The following is a 12,861-nucleotide window of genomic DNA, read 5'->3' as shown; positions in this document are numbered from 1 at the left end:
GGGGGTACTGGTTGACAGCTGGCTGAATATGAGCCAGCAGTGTGCCCAGGTGGCCAGAAAGGCCAATGGCATCCTGGCCTGTATCAGAAATAGTGTGACCAGCAGGAGTAGGGAAGTGATTGTCCCCCTGTACTCAGCACTGATGAGGCTGCACCTCGAATACTGTGTTCAGTTTTAGGCCACTTACTACAGGAAAGACATTGCATTGCTGGATCATGTCCAGAGGAGAGCAACAAAGCTGGTGAAGGGTCTGGAGTACAAATCTGATGAGGAGCAGCTGAGGGAACTGGGGTTGTTTAGTCTGGAGAAAAGGAGGCTGAGGGGAGACCTTATTGCCCTCTGCAACTACCTGAAAGGAGGTTGGTAGCGAGGTGGGTGTTGGTCTCTCCTCTCTGGTAAGGGACGATAGGGCAAAAGGAAATGGCCTCAGGTTGTGCTAGAGGAGGTTTAGATTGGACATTAGGAAAAATTCCTTCACTGAAAGGATTGTCAAGCATTGGAACATGCTACCCAGGGAAGTGGTTGAGTCCTTATCCCTGGAAGTATTTAAAAGCCGGGCAGACAAGGTGCTTAGGGACATGGTTTAGTGGTGGAATGGCAGTGCTAGGTTAACAGTTGGACTTGATGATCTTAAAGGCCTTTTCCAAGCTAAACAATTCTATGATTCTATGATTTCTTCTTCTGAGCATAATTTCATTTATTTAGAAACAGTTCAGTTCTGCCACTTTCCCCAATCCTCTATATACTGTTTGGAGACGGTAATTTGAGAGGCCTGTTTTCCAAATTAAGGTGGTTACTGTACTGATGAACGGTAATTGCTTTGATCCAAATACCTTTTTATTCTGGACTATATCACACCAGCTGAGAGTTTGCCCACTGTTAATGTAAGTTTCTAATGGATCTTATGACAGCTCTCCTCACTACTGATAGGAATTCCTGCAATCCCATGAGGGTGTGCCAAACTATGCAAACCAAATGTAAGTGTGATTCTGATGTTCTGAATAATATTGTGACCTGGATATTTACGTTTCTAATGAAAGGACAAGTAAGGAAAACATTTTAAGATATTTTCTATTGCATCATAAGCTGTTAACTATATCCCCTTCTAATGGATCTTACGACAGCTCTCCTCACTACTGATAGGAATTCCTGCAATCCCATGAGGGTCTGCCAAACTACGCAAACCAAATGTAAGTGTGATTCTGATGTTCTGAATAATATTGTGACCTGGATATTTACGTTTCTAATGAAAGGACAAGTAAGGAAAACTATATCCCTACCTTTTGTATATCTCTTAATCACCCTCTGAATATTTAAATCCTGATAAAAAAAGCAATAAAATTAAATCATTTCTTGGTTAAAAACTTTGCATACTGAGCCTGCTTTCTAAAAATTATTAATGATTTTTTTTTAAGTTTCATCACTACTACAGTAGCACATCGTTACACACTGTAAGTTTTCACAGGCGACCACAATGGGTACTTCCAGATCTCCACCCATCATAAGAACTTAATTATGTGGACATCACTATCATAAATGAACAAACACAGATTTTGGACATGAATCTAATGTACTAAAACCAATTGGAACTCTCAAAAATAATGTTGTTTTGTTCAGGAATGCATACTACGTTAGATGATTATTTTTGCTTGTATATTTTCAGTGATTTCCATTTAACAGGCACTATATATATTAGTAATGTTAATATTGTTATTATTAACACAGTAAAACTAGTATATCTTAGTGTTAGTATTAGGAATATATGATAATTCTTATATAATAAACATTTATATTTATCTACAAATTTCCTTATTCACAACACACCAATAATGACCTAGAATAACTTCAGACAATTCAGTAAAGTTTCACCACTATTTTGAATAATAAGAAATCCATGGATCTGATCACATGTTAAAATTCACATGGGGATTTTCTATTCTTCAGGCTCACATACATTAGTTCACATAAGTACACTGTATTTATGTGAAATGACCCTGATAATGAGAACCAGATATTATCCTGAGAATAACACTAAGATAATGAGAAAAGACAAGTATGGTAGGGTATACTGGACAGCAGTTTCAATGCTTTTCATAGAGGAAAAAATTCGATTCTAGTGGTCTTAATAATTACAGATTTTAAAGGTAACTAAAATAAAGAACTCACAAAGTTCTTTTATTGCAAAAATTCAAAGCAACAAAAGGTAATGTAATTTTCTTCGTAAAAAAAGTCATTCAAGGTATCATTTTGCAGAGCTTCTGGGCCTTGCTTGAAAGCACATAGAGTTCTACTTGAAAACACATAACATCTATATTATACTACCATTTCAATAAAATCATAGACCTTTTCATTCTTTCTCCTCCCCCCTGACTAATCTTAACTTCTGAAATTTTAGGGGAGCATCATTGCCATTTGTAGATAATTTACATTTTTAAATGTACGAACCACAAGGTGTTGGCCATTCTAAGCCACTGATATATAATATCCCAAAAAGGATCTGTGGAACAATCTCTGAAAAATTGCTCATTCATTACTTTCAAGTCGTCTTTGAATCTTATATACAAATATATATTTCTACAAAATATTTTTATTGGATTTCTTTTAAACTTTCTTTAAATAAACCAAAATTTTTTTTAGTCCAGTCTCACACAGCTATACTGGGGTTTTACCCAAAAATAGGCAGTGACAACTGTTTATATATTACAACTGGCTTCAGACAAAAAACTGCTTATTTCCCATGAGGTGTAATTTATTCCTGCCTTTAAGTTATCACACTTTATTTTCCTCTGCGTATATTGTCAGTTCCACTAGTTAACGTACTGCATGGCATCAAGTGCAGTACTTTGACTTTATCTCTTGCTTTGTTCTGTCCAGGGCCTACAAAGCAGAGCTTACAACAAAGACACAAAGGCAGAGTCAGTTTACTTACTGCTCATATTATTAGGTTGTATTCACCGTGATGTCATAAAATCATTTACCTACCTGCAACAAATTTATCTGTCTGTAAAATTCTTACATTGTTCTATAAATATTTCTTGGTAGGTATGTAAAGTTTAATTTTTCCCCCCCCCCAAATTCTGTACTATTATAGGCTGTATATAAACAGGTGTATCCTTTTAAGAAAGTGTACTGGAGGGTCTACAAGACCCTTAGGTATACTTCTATTTCTTCTGAGGTTGCTTTCTGTTTTATCTGAACTAAAACTTACCTCATGTAGTTAAAATATGTATTGTCATGTATCTACGCAGTCACAGAATTATACCAGTGATTTGTAACTAAATTTTCCTTTCCAGTGGATTCTGTACACAGGACAGAGCAAGATATTCCAATAGTGAGCTGAATATTCTAATATTCAATTTGACACCTGGTAGATAATTTTTTAAAATATGAGCTTATAAATATCTCAATTCAGTTTATCTGGAATAAATCCACTGAAGAAGAATTTAAGTATAATTCTATACAGATATGTAGAAATAAATGTTTATTTATATGTACATATATATACGTTTTAGGGATTTACAGAATTCACAGGCTTGGAATTTATTAACAACCTCTTTAGTCTTTTACCTGTCATGACAAAATATGAAAAAATCCTCCCAGATGAATAAACAAAAAGCAGAATAGCATTTTGTCCATGTAAATAAAGTACCTATGGTCAGTAGTTTGTGCACTTGTCTATCCAAAATGCACGTCAATTCAAACAAGTGGAAAAACAAAGCCTCTTGTTAAAAATATGAACAAAATTTTTATAGTGACAAATATTTTATAGCTATATATACAAGCAAGAGTGAAAATATTTTAATAGAACTTTAGGAATACAAATAAAATTATATTCTGATTTTGAAATTTCTTAATTCTAAAAAAACTCCCAGTTTTAGAATGAAGATTCTTACAACATTCATTCTACTTTGGGATAGGAAAAGCTTTAAAAACATGTAAGTCAGAATACTTCCTTGATTATTAAAGTGCCTAAATATTATAACCTTTACAGAATGACAATATTATGTATAAAAGTATCCTTATTCCTTATCCTCATAAATTATTCCTAGCTTGCTGCATTATGGAGAAAGTGCAAGCTGCAACATTATCCCAGGAATAGGTGATATGATAAAGTTGCTGTCATGTTTCACTGTTGAAAACAACCTTATCAAAATTAATTTGTCAGGGAAGAAGACTTTATTTAAAAACTAGTCATGGGTTGTGCACAATGTAATTGACCACTAGACAATAAATCCAATTTATTTGTCTTTTAATTAAGGTATTTTTGCACTTCTAGTAAATCTAATTAAAAATATAGTATTTTAATGAATATCAGAACATGCAAATGACAGGTGAAAAACTTTATGCACTTGAACTATGTTCACTGCAAAACAGGATATGAAATAAAGCAATTGTTAGGTATGTGCACTGATTTTGCAATACAGTCTTATGGAGACTAGTAAAGAAAAAGTAATCCATTTGAGGAATAACTCTTTTCTTCATGAATAAAAATTGGCCCCAAAATGTGTAACTTCTTAAAAAAATACAAATATCAGTGTTTATGTATCAAATTTAAACCATAAGCACATAATAGGGTCTCATGTATGGATGCTTGTGGCAATACAAAGCACTGTTGATGCCAATGAAATTCCCCTCATTGAGACATCAGTCCTTAAGAATTGCTATGGCACAAGCATGGCCTCCTCCTGATCTCTTCATTCAAAGTGAAGGCAATGTAAAAAGAATGACCTAAAAAGGAATTACTCTCAAAATTTACTTGTTGAGAATTAGAAGAGGCAGATGACAATGGCATTTCCACACAGATGATCTAAAGACATCAGTGAGCTTAACTCTGCTGACATCTAACTATGCTGTAAGTTCAGAGCTTTGTTCAATTTATTTTCTATAGGTAAATATTGAATAAAATATATTTTTGTGCTATCCTTGGGGCCTTTTTCTAACAAATCAGACAACAACATTTCATAGTTCATGCACTGAAGTATTTCCACAATCTAATTATGTTAAAATGAACAACTAGTATATGCATGTCTGGAGGAGACCTGGAAATCTAGCAAAAACAAGTAGTCAAATTGTTTAGTGTTGAGAAAAATTAATTCTTACACATATACTCTCAAAATTACACAGCACTTCACTTGCTTGTCTCAGAATTCTCTGGTTTAGCTGTAATGACCATTGGTAGGGAACAATAAGATATTTATCAGAGAAAGTCTTTAAAGATGAGTGTTTAATCAAAGACAGTCTCCATGGCAAACAGAGAGAAAGAGATTAGAAGCTCATTAGTGGGTAATCACCTTTAGCAACCTTCTGTAGAATTCTGTATTGGATAATCGCATTAGACAAAATTAGGACAAATTCATTAGAATGGAACCACAAAGGTCCCTGTATTAAATGTAAAGTTAGTTGTTTCTGATATCAACATAGACTCACAGAAGGAACTATTGAAAATACTTAGTTAAATTTTTTTATTTAACATAGACCCTTAAGAGTAATTTGGTGCATTAAGTCTTTAAGCCATTATACCTGGTTTTAAAACTCAGAACAAGAATCTGTCACATCCCTAGGTTTTATTTCAGTAATCTGTAACCACCACTATTAAAATGTGTACCATGGGGTTTTTTTAATTTTTATTTGTCAAGTTTTTTTCACTGCTACTGATTAGAGCACTGTCTTCTCCCAAAAAAATGTTTCCCTTCTGCATGAGTTTCTGCAAAAAATTGTCACCTCTTCATCCTCTTTTACATACACTGAAAAGTTTGAGTTCCTTCAGTATCTAGACAAAATGACAATTTTGATACTTAACTTGTTTCCTCTTTTTTGCAATCCTTTCCAATTTTTCAAGTCTATTTTGCCCTAGAGAGTGCCACTATTCAGATCATGACCTCTCTAATAATGAATAAAAATAAATATGTTTTTCATATTCTTATGTGATAGCCTTCTGCCTACTCTTTACCACAGGACTAATTTGGGAGCTTATCATTCCAATTCAAATTTACACTGGATTTTCACATCCCCTTGGAATAGAAGCAAAATCTATCCAAAGTTCTACTGAAAAACATTGTATCAAAAGAAAGCATGTATAACACTGTGACCGTGATGACTGGCTGGCAAGTGGAAGCATCAGGTTCAAGTGTCTTATCTTCCTCATTTAAGACTACAATTTTTTTTGCCAATTCATTTCAAAGTGGCAGATCAAGAAATTGAACAATGGTCTACAGTGAAGTCCATTATACTTCTACTTTGTTACAAATGTAAGTTTTGTTCAAGTTAGCATATTCTCATCAAATCTTTTTTATTATTATCTCCACAAAAAAAATTTGGATTTATGCCTTGATTATGTATCTTCTTCATTATTAGCCAACATTTTTTCTGGGAAGTAGGAGGGGAAGATTCAAGGGTTATAAAATAATTTTAGTCGAAAATATTATTATTAGCAATAATTTTGTATTTTCTTCTAGATCATGGATGAACATATTAAGTAGCTCTAAGCCAAGAATAGGAAACAATAGAATGACATTTCCAGTTATACATATTTCCCATATATAACTGCTTTTTTTGTGGTACTGGTTAACCACATTTTAACCCAACTGAATTTTGATTTTTTTAAATTGGAAATTTATCAGAATGCTAATTTCAGTTGGAATGTGTTTGTAGCCCCTGCAAGACTGCATAATGTTTTTTAGAAAAATATAAATGCTACATTCTGTACAGTTAACCTGTAAATCCAGAAAAGCATCTGAAGCTTGCCTGACATAATTGTGTTTCATCAAAATACTATCTTTTTTGTATCTGCTTTATATAGTAGTGATAGTTTCTCCGTTTTCTCAGCTTAGCTCCTTTCATTACTCTGCAAATATTATTTCTCTCTAGTAGTCTCAGAAAATAAGACTTACCCATAAAACAGGATTCCCTACTACTGCTATATTTCTAATGTGAACAAGGGAAAAAGATTTGACTTACAATATTAGAATACAAGCGATATACTATGTAAAAATCTTAAGATATCAAGTCTGACTGAGAATGAGGGTGAGGGGAAGTCCCTCTAACTCAGTTGCTTTGGTAGTTTCAAACTTCTATTTGCTCAATAACCATGTTAATACTTGACAAAAGGCCAGTCTTTAGAAAGTATTAATGTATCTCAAATTTACATTCCCTAGTTGTAAACATGTTGAACAGAGACATTTAAATCTTATTATTACTGGCTTTCTAGTTCTTATTTCATTACGTATATTTTAAAATAAATGAAAAATATCATTTAATAGGATATTGACTTAAAAATTAGTACATGCATATGCTGAGATGCTTCATATATGTGACCAAGAGATCAAAATATTCAAAACAGTTTTTCTTTTTTTAATCACAGTCTAAAAGTTAATAATTAAAACAGAGATTTAAAGTTGTTCAAACTAATAAATAAAATTTATATATTCAGGAACATTACTGTAGCATTTCTCTTACCTCTACAGATAGGAACGGGGAAATCCCACGATGCAGTATTCACAGAGTTAGCTATGCAAGTAAGCTGAGGGTGGCCATCCAAAATATATCCAGTTACACAGCTGTATCGGATTTTGTCACCAACATCAAATCTTGTACCATACAAGATACCCTTTGGCGGAACTCCTGGATTGCCACAGGAACTACTCTGTAATTCTGGAAAAGACATATTATTACTTATAATGGTTTTTATAAACAAATACTGCATTTTTCGGAAGAATACGGGACACATAAATTATGGAAACTTTGGGCAGATAGTGTGTTTTCAAGGATATTATACAACTTTTAACGCTGAAAAATCATCCCCGGCTTAGTCTATTAAGTATCTATCTACTTATGTATCCACATATCCAAAGGTGGATATTACCTGAAAATGAGCATGAGGTTTTCCTTAAGCTCTAGTTATAAAAATTCATAATTTTTTTTCTTAATTGATAGCAAAGTACTCATTACATAGGCAGAGGAAACAAAGGAACTTGATAGATTTCTGACTCTTAAATTACACAAATGCAGAACAATAATGAAAACTGTAATACAGACATAAAAGAACATCAGATTAGAAACAACAAAAATTTGGAAGAATAAATAAAAGTACTCAAGACAAAACACTAGGAGAAGGTTTTATCAAACATAAGCCTGAGCATGATCAGGAAGCTGTTGAATGAATTTAATAGATTTTAGATTATGAGGCAAAAGCGATGAGATACTGTGGGTAACTGTTTTCTGAGCAAAGGATTGGTTAGTTTAAACATATGGAATACCATAGATCTGGGTTACTCCTAGTCTAATGCAGAGCTTTAAACCATTAACAATCCAAAATTAGTCATGGCTCTGCTGTTAGACTGATAGATTTTGTACATGTGTGAGCAAAAGAAGTTTCATAATGTCATCTTGAGCTCTTCAAAGCTTCTACCAAGTATACTTACCAGCCTAATGCTAACAGGGATGAGGCAAACCAGATAAACCTGTACTTAGATTCATAGCAAATTTCCCTAATCTACAATGTAAGGAAACAAGACAGAAGAACAGAGGGATATGTATTGTCTTATTTTATTTTCCTGAGCTCCATGTAACTAAATTTTTCTTCTGCATCCCTGATCTGCTCATGAGTGTGTGCACACAGGGATACACACATATATACATTAATTTATTTAAATGTAGTATGGAAAAAAGTAATTTGAACAGTTAGAGTAGGTTTCAATTAAAGAAAAAAGGTATAAATGTTTATCAAAACAAGCGGTATAACTCATGAGATATGTTACATTGTCAAATTTCTGTGCCAAGAACTACCAAGAACTCAGATATATTATTAGAGTTTTGATACCAGCCATGAAACAAAACTATGTAACAGTTATTAAAAGGAAGAATCTGGTATAGTCTCATAAATATGCTCTATATGCTATACATGTCTATACCTATATATGCTATATATAAAATATATGCTAACAATGTGTTCATCTGGAAGACTGGTTGTACCAATCATGTTTTGATGTGAAAATGTTAAATATGCAGATTAGTTACTGATGTCATTGTTGATGTTGCTTTCTTTCTCTTGCATAATACACTCTGTGGAACTGGGTTTGACTTTCATTGCCTTGCACAAGGACACAGCATAGAAATAAAAAGATAGCCTGTCTCATCTTGGTCACTTCAAAGCTCACCTAAATGGCTGATATTCTTGCTACTGATTTATCAAGCTAAGTGTTCTGTCCTCCAACAAAACTCCCCTGTCCTCAAATCTCCTTGCAAGTTTTACAAAGAAGGCAACGCTGCAGTTGACTGCTGCATATTTGTTCAAAGGGATTTCTCTTAAATCCTTTAAAGGTTTTCAAGGCCACCCCAGTTACTATGTATCATCATAGCATGTCAAAATAGAAGTGAGAATATCATCCTGTGGATTTTGGTCATCTTATGAATCATATTATATTAACTCAAAAATTCTGCCTGTACACAGTGTTTTTATTTTTGGCTTCTCCAAGAAGATGAAATCTTCCAGAGGCCTGTATTTTTTAGTGCTTTGTAAAAAGGTCATAAAAAGATTCCCTGTGCTTTGAAATGAAGAATATAAAGATTAGTGATACCATTAATAGTCACTGACTAAAATTGCTTGCTTTACTCTTACTGCTATCTCAAGAATTACCCACAAAAGCAATATATTCTTATGAAATTATATATTAAAGCACTAATTAAAAATCACCTTCTTTCTAAACTAAAACTCATTTTCCACTTGCAATACTATATGACTTGTCTAAAAACAGTAGCTGGCATTTTCCATTAAATTTTTAATATTATGAAAGTGGTTAGCATGTTTATGTTACTACTTCTTACCCCTCAATTAAATCTGTTCCTGGTTCTAGATAATAAAGTGGAAAATAAATTTTAGATTTTTAAATATATTAGTTTCTTTTGTGAATATTTTCATTTTGAACATATACAAGTGCTTATTTTGAAGGTGGGGGGTGTTATTCACCAAGTAACTGCATTAGTCTTCTTTGATAGGTAGTATCTATTTTCAAACTTATTGTGACACTGCACTACCAACTCCCTGCCATTTAAAGCTATGGATTGTTACCTTGAGATTATCATCTGTCAGGGAACACAAGAGTTGCCAAACTAGATTGCAATTTTTGTTCAGCTCTGCACAGATTCTTGACTTCAGTGACATTCTGATATTCAGTAATGATATGAAGCATGTAAAAGTATTTCCTTTTAAATTTGCAACCTTGTAATTTGGTTAAAATTCTCCTTGTTCATGTACTCTGAAAATGAGCATAATTGAATTTTTTTACACCATCCTAGTTTTTTACATTTCTATTGTGTATGGTTGCTTATCTCCTTTTTAAAGCAAGCTGTCACAATTGTTTCAATCTCTCCAAATAAGAATTTTCTTTATCCTCTGAAATCATGTGCGTTGTTTTTTTGCGCAAAACCAAAATGCTTTTTTAAATCAATATTCCACCTGTAAGCAAGGCATGTATGAAATCAGCTGTTTGTTTTTTTTTTACATGATCATAAAACACCGGTATCAAAATACTCTTCAATGCTTTTCAATAAATTTCTGTTTCATTAATTCCTATTAACATCAACGGAAATTCTGTTCAAAGACTGTGTAAAATATGCCTCAGAGAGTTCTGCTTAACGGGAATGGACACATTCCTTTAAAGACTTTAATTAGCAAAAATTCAGCCCCTTATAAATACTACGTAATAAGCTATTCAAATTAAATAACGTTAAATATAATTTATTTGTGACAATACTTTCAGGAACAAGGCTGGCAGAAGTTGACACTCTCTCAGCATTCACTCAAGGAGAAACAAGTCATAACCAGATATGGAAATTTCAAATTTACTTTCTTTTTATTCAGATTTTATGTCAGAATTTTTTCTGTTATGTTATTTATAACATCAAGAGTAGCACCTGTCCTCTCTAAACCATTTAAAAATGAAATTTATTATTTGATGTCCAATATTCAGAATAAGTATTTTCAAATACTTCAGTGAAAAATGTGTTTGTCATATCATTGCATTGCATTCAGATCAGTGAAAACTAATTGTATTTTCTCTGCTGAAGATTAATGTTCTTCATACACTTAATCAGATATTAGAAATCTAGGAACATAAAGAATTTTGTCTTTTTTTAAAAGGTTTGATCCATATCTTTATCACAGTTTTTGTTCACAGCCATTACAAATCACTATGATTCCATTTTTCCTAACCTAAAGTGTCAAAATCAAATGTGTATTCTCATGAGTACTCACTCATTGAAAAACCTATGAAATATCCCAGTAGAGGCTAATATTTGTTTCATTTATTACTTCTGAAATTGAATACTCCTGGTATCCCTACACTGTCAGTTTGGATATCTCCCTGTATTACTGCATAGCACTAGTCCTAGACTGCTTGTTCACTCGTGTCTACTATTCCAAACAGTAATTCCTCTGCCAGACAAACCTCAGTATGGTCCAGGGAATACACCATTCCAGGGACCACTCCAGTTGTCTTTTGGGACAGGACTTAGTGTAACTAGAAATACTAGAGCACAGCTGTACACAGATATCCCTTGGAAAAGCAATGCATATGTAGTTTGTCTTATTGACTAGCAAGAGTGCTTTGTATTGAAGACTCAAGACTGGTTGCAGAAGTGCTGCATGTAGTCTGTGTGTGGATATAACGAGTGATATACATTGCAAGGGGCCCAACTGTTAGAAAGATATTACATTTGTAACAGTACGAAGTAGCCTGAAATTCAGTTGTCCAAAATTCACCTGTATCAAATCTTGTAATAATTTATTTTAGTTGCACATAGATTTCCAAAGGTTTTATAAATTAAAAAAGTAATTTGGATGCATAGTTTCTACCTCATAAACTGTTTTCTTTCTCAAAATGTATATTTTGCTTTCATATTTTCTATTCTGTGCTCATTCACATCGCTCTGAATATACAAGTAAACATGGTCTAGATTTAGATCTAAAAGGGACTAGAAGAATTAATTGATGAGTATAGAAGTACCATTGTCTTCCTACACATACTGAAATATACAAACAGGTATGTATATATTTCTGCAAGAAACCACAAGAAAAAAATGGAGTAGGCAGTATCAGTTCAGTGAAGGAAAAAAATAAAAACTTAATATCTAAGTGGTGATTTATATTGTATGGTTCAGAAAGAGATACTATAAATTAATGTTTTGAAAGACCTACCACGAACAACACAGATTTATTAAAACAGAGAATAAATTAAAAAAATCCCCCCCCAAAAAAAATTCAGCTCTCCTTTGTAGTAATTCAACAATAAAAGTGGTTATTCCTTGAATCCAACAGATCTCTGACCTCAAGATAGAAGTGCAGAATGAAGAGTAACTATTCTGAAATTCACATTTGTTTACAGCAGTAATAGAAATAACACTTTGTCTAACTACCAAAACCTTTCTGAAGTTTTTCTTTTGCTTTCTGCATTTTATGTGGGTCAATCAGAAGAGACTGTCATATGCTGTTATCTATCTATAAATAGGTAGGCAAGAGGAAATGTGCAAAATATTTTTTTTTCCTTAAAGGAAAACAAGGTAAAGCATGTTTTTTCTTCTCCTGTTCTTAATTGCTCTTTCTTGACAATTATCTTTGTAATAGTAACCTCACTGAGGGTCTCTACTGTTCACTAAAGATAATACAACTAATTACATTGCATAGCTTTTTACTTTTTTTAATGAATGACATGATTTTGCTTTTTTTTCACTTTGAAATTATTTTCATGCCCAAAAAATGACAGAGGAACTTGATTATCTGAAGTAAAGCCACTGATTAGTATAAGGATTTCTTTTAAAACTGTGTCCTGAGGGAACTTTAAATGTAGATTTTTATACTGAGTTTGA

General features: G+C 32.9%; 1 protein-coding gene across 3 annotated transcripts in view; it reads right to left on the bottom strand.

The window, feature by feature from the left end:
* Nucleotides 1–12,861, bottom strand: part of CSMD3 (CUB and Sushi multiple domains 3) — a 699,407-nt gene that overhangs the window by 533,965 nt on the left and 152,581 nt on the right. For all 3 annotated transcript variants that reach the window (XM_009643918.2, XM_009643926.2, XM_035899525.1), the window contains exon 4: nt 7,456–7,650. In XM_009643918.2, the coding sequence (XP_009642213.1) occupies nt 7,456–7,650 (195 nt within the window). The remainder of the gene's footprint in view (nt 1–7,455; nt 7,651–12,861) is intronic.

Source organism: Egretta garzetta, unplaced genomic scaffold, assembly GCF_000687185.1.
Source record: "Egretta garzetta isolate BGI_Z169 unplaced genomic scaffold, ASM68718v1 scaffold240, whole genome shotgun sequence".
Lineage (NCBI taxonomy): Eukaryota > Metazoa > Chordata > Aves > Pelecaniformes > Ardeidae > Egretta > Egretta garzetta.
Note: the sequence above shows the minus strand (reverse complement) of the source record. Positions and strands in the feature narration are given on the sequence as shown.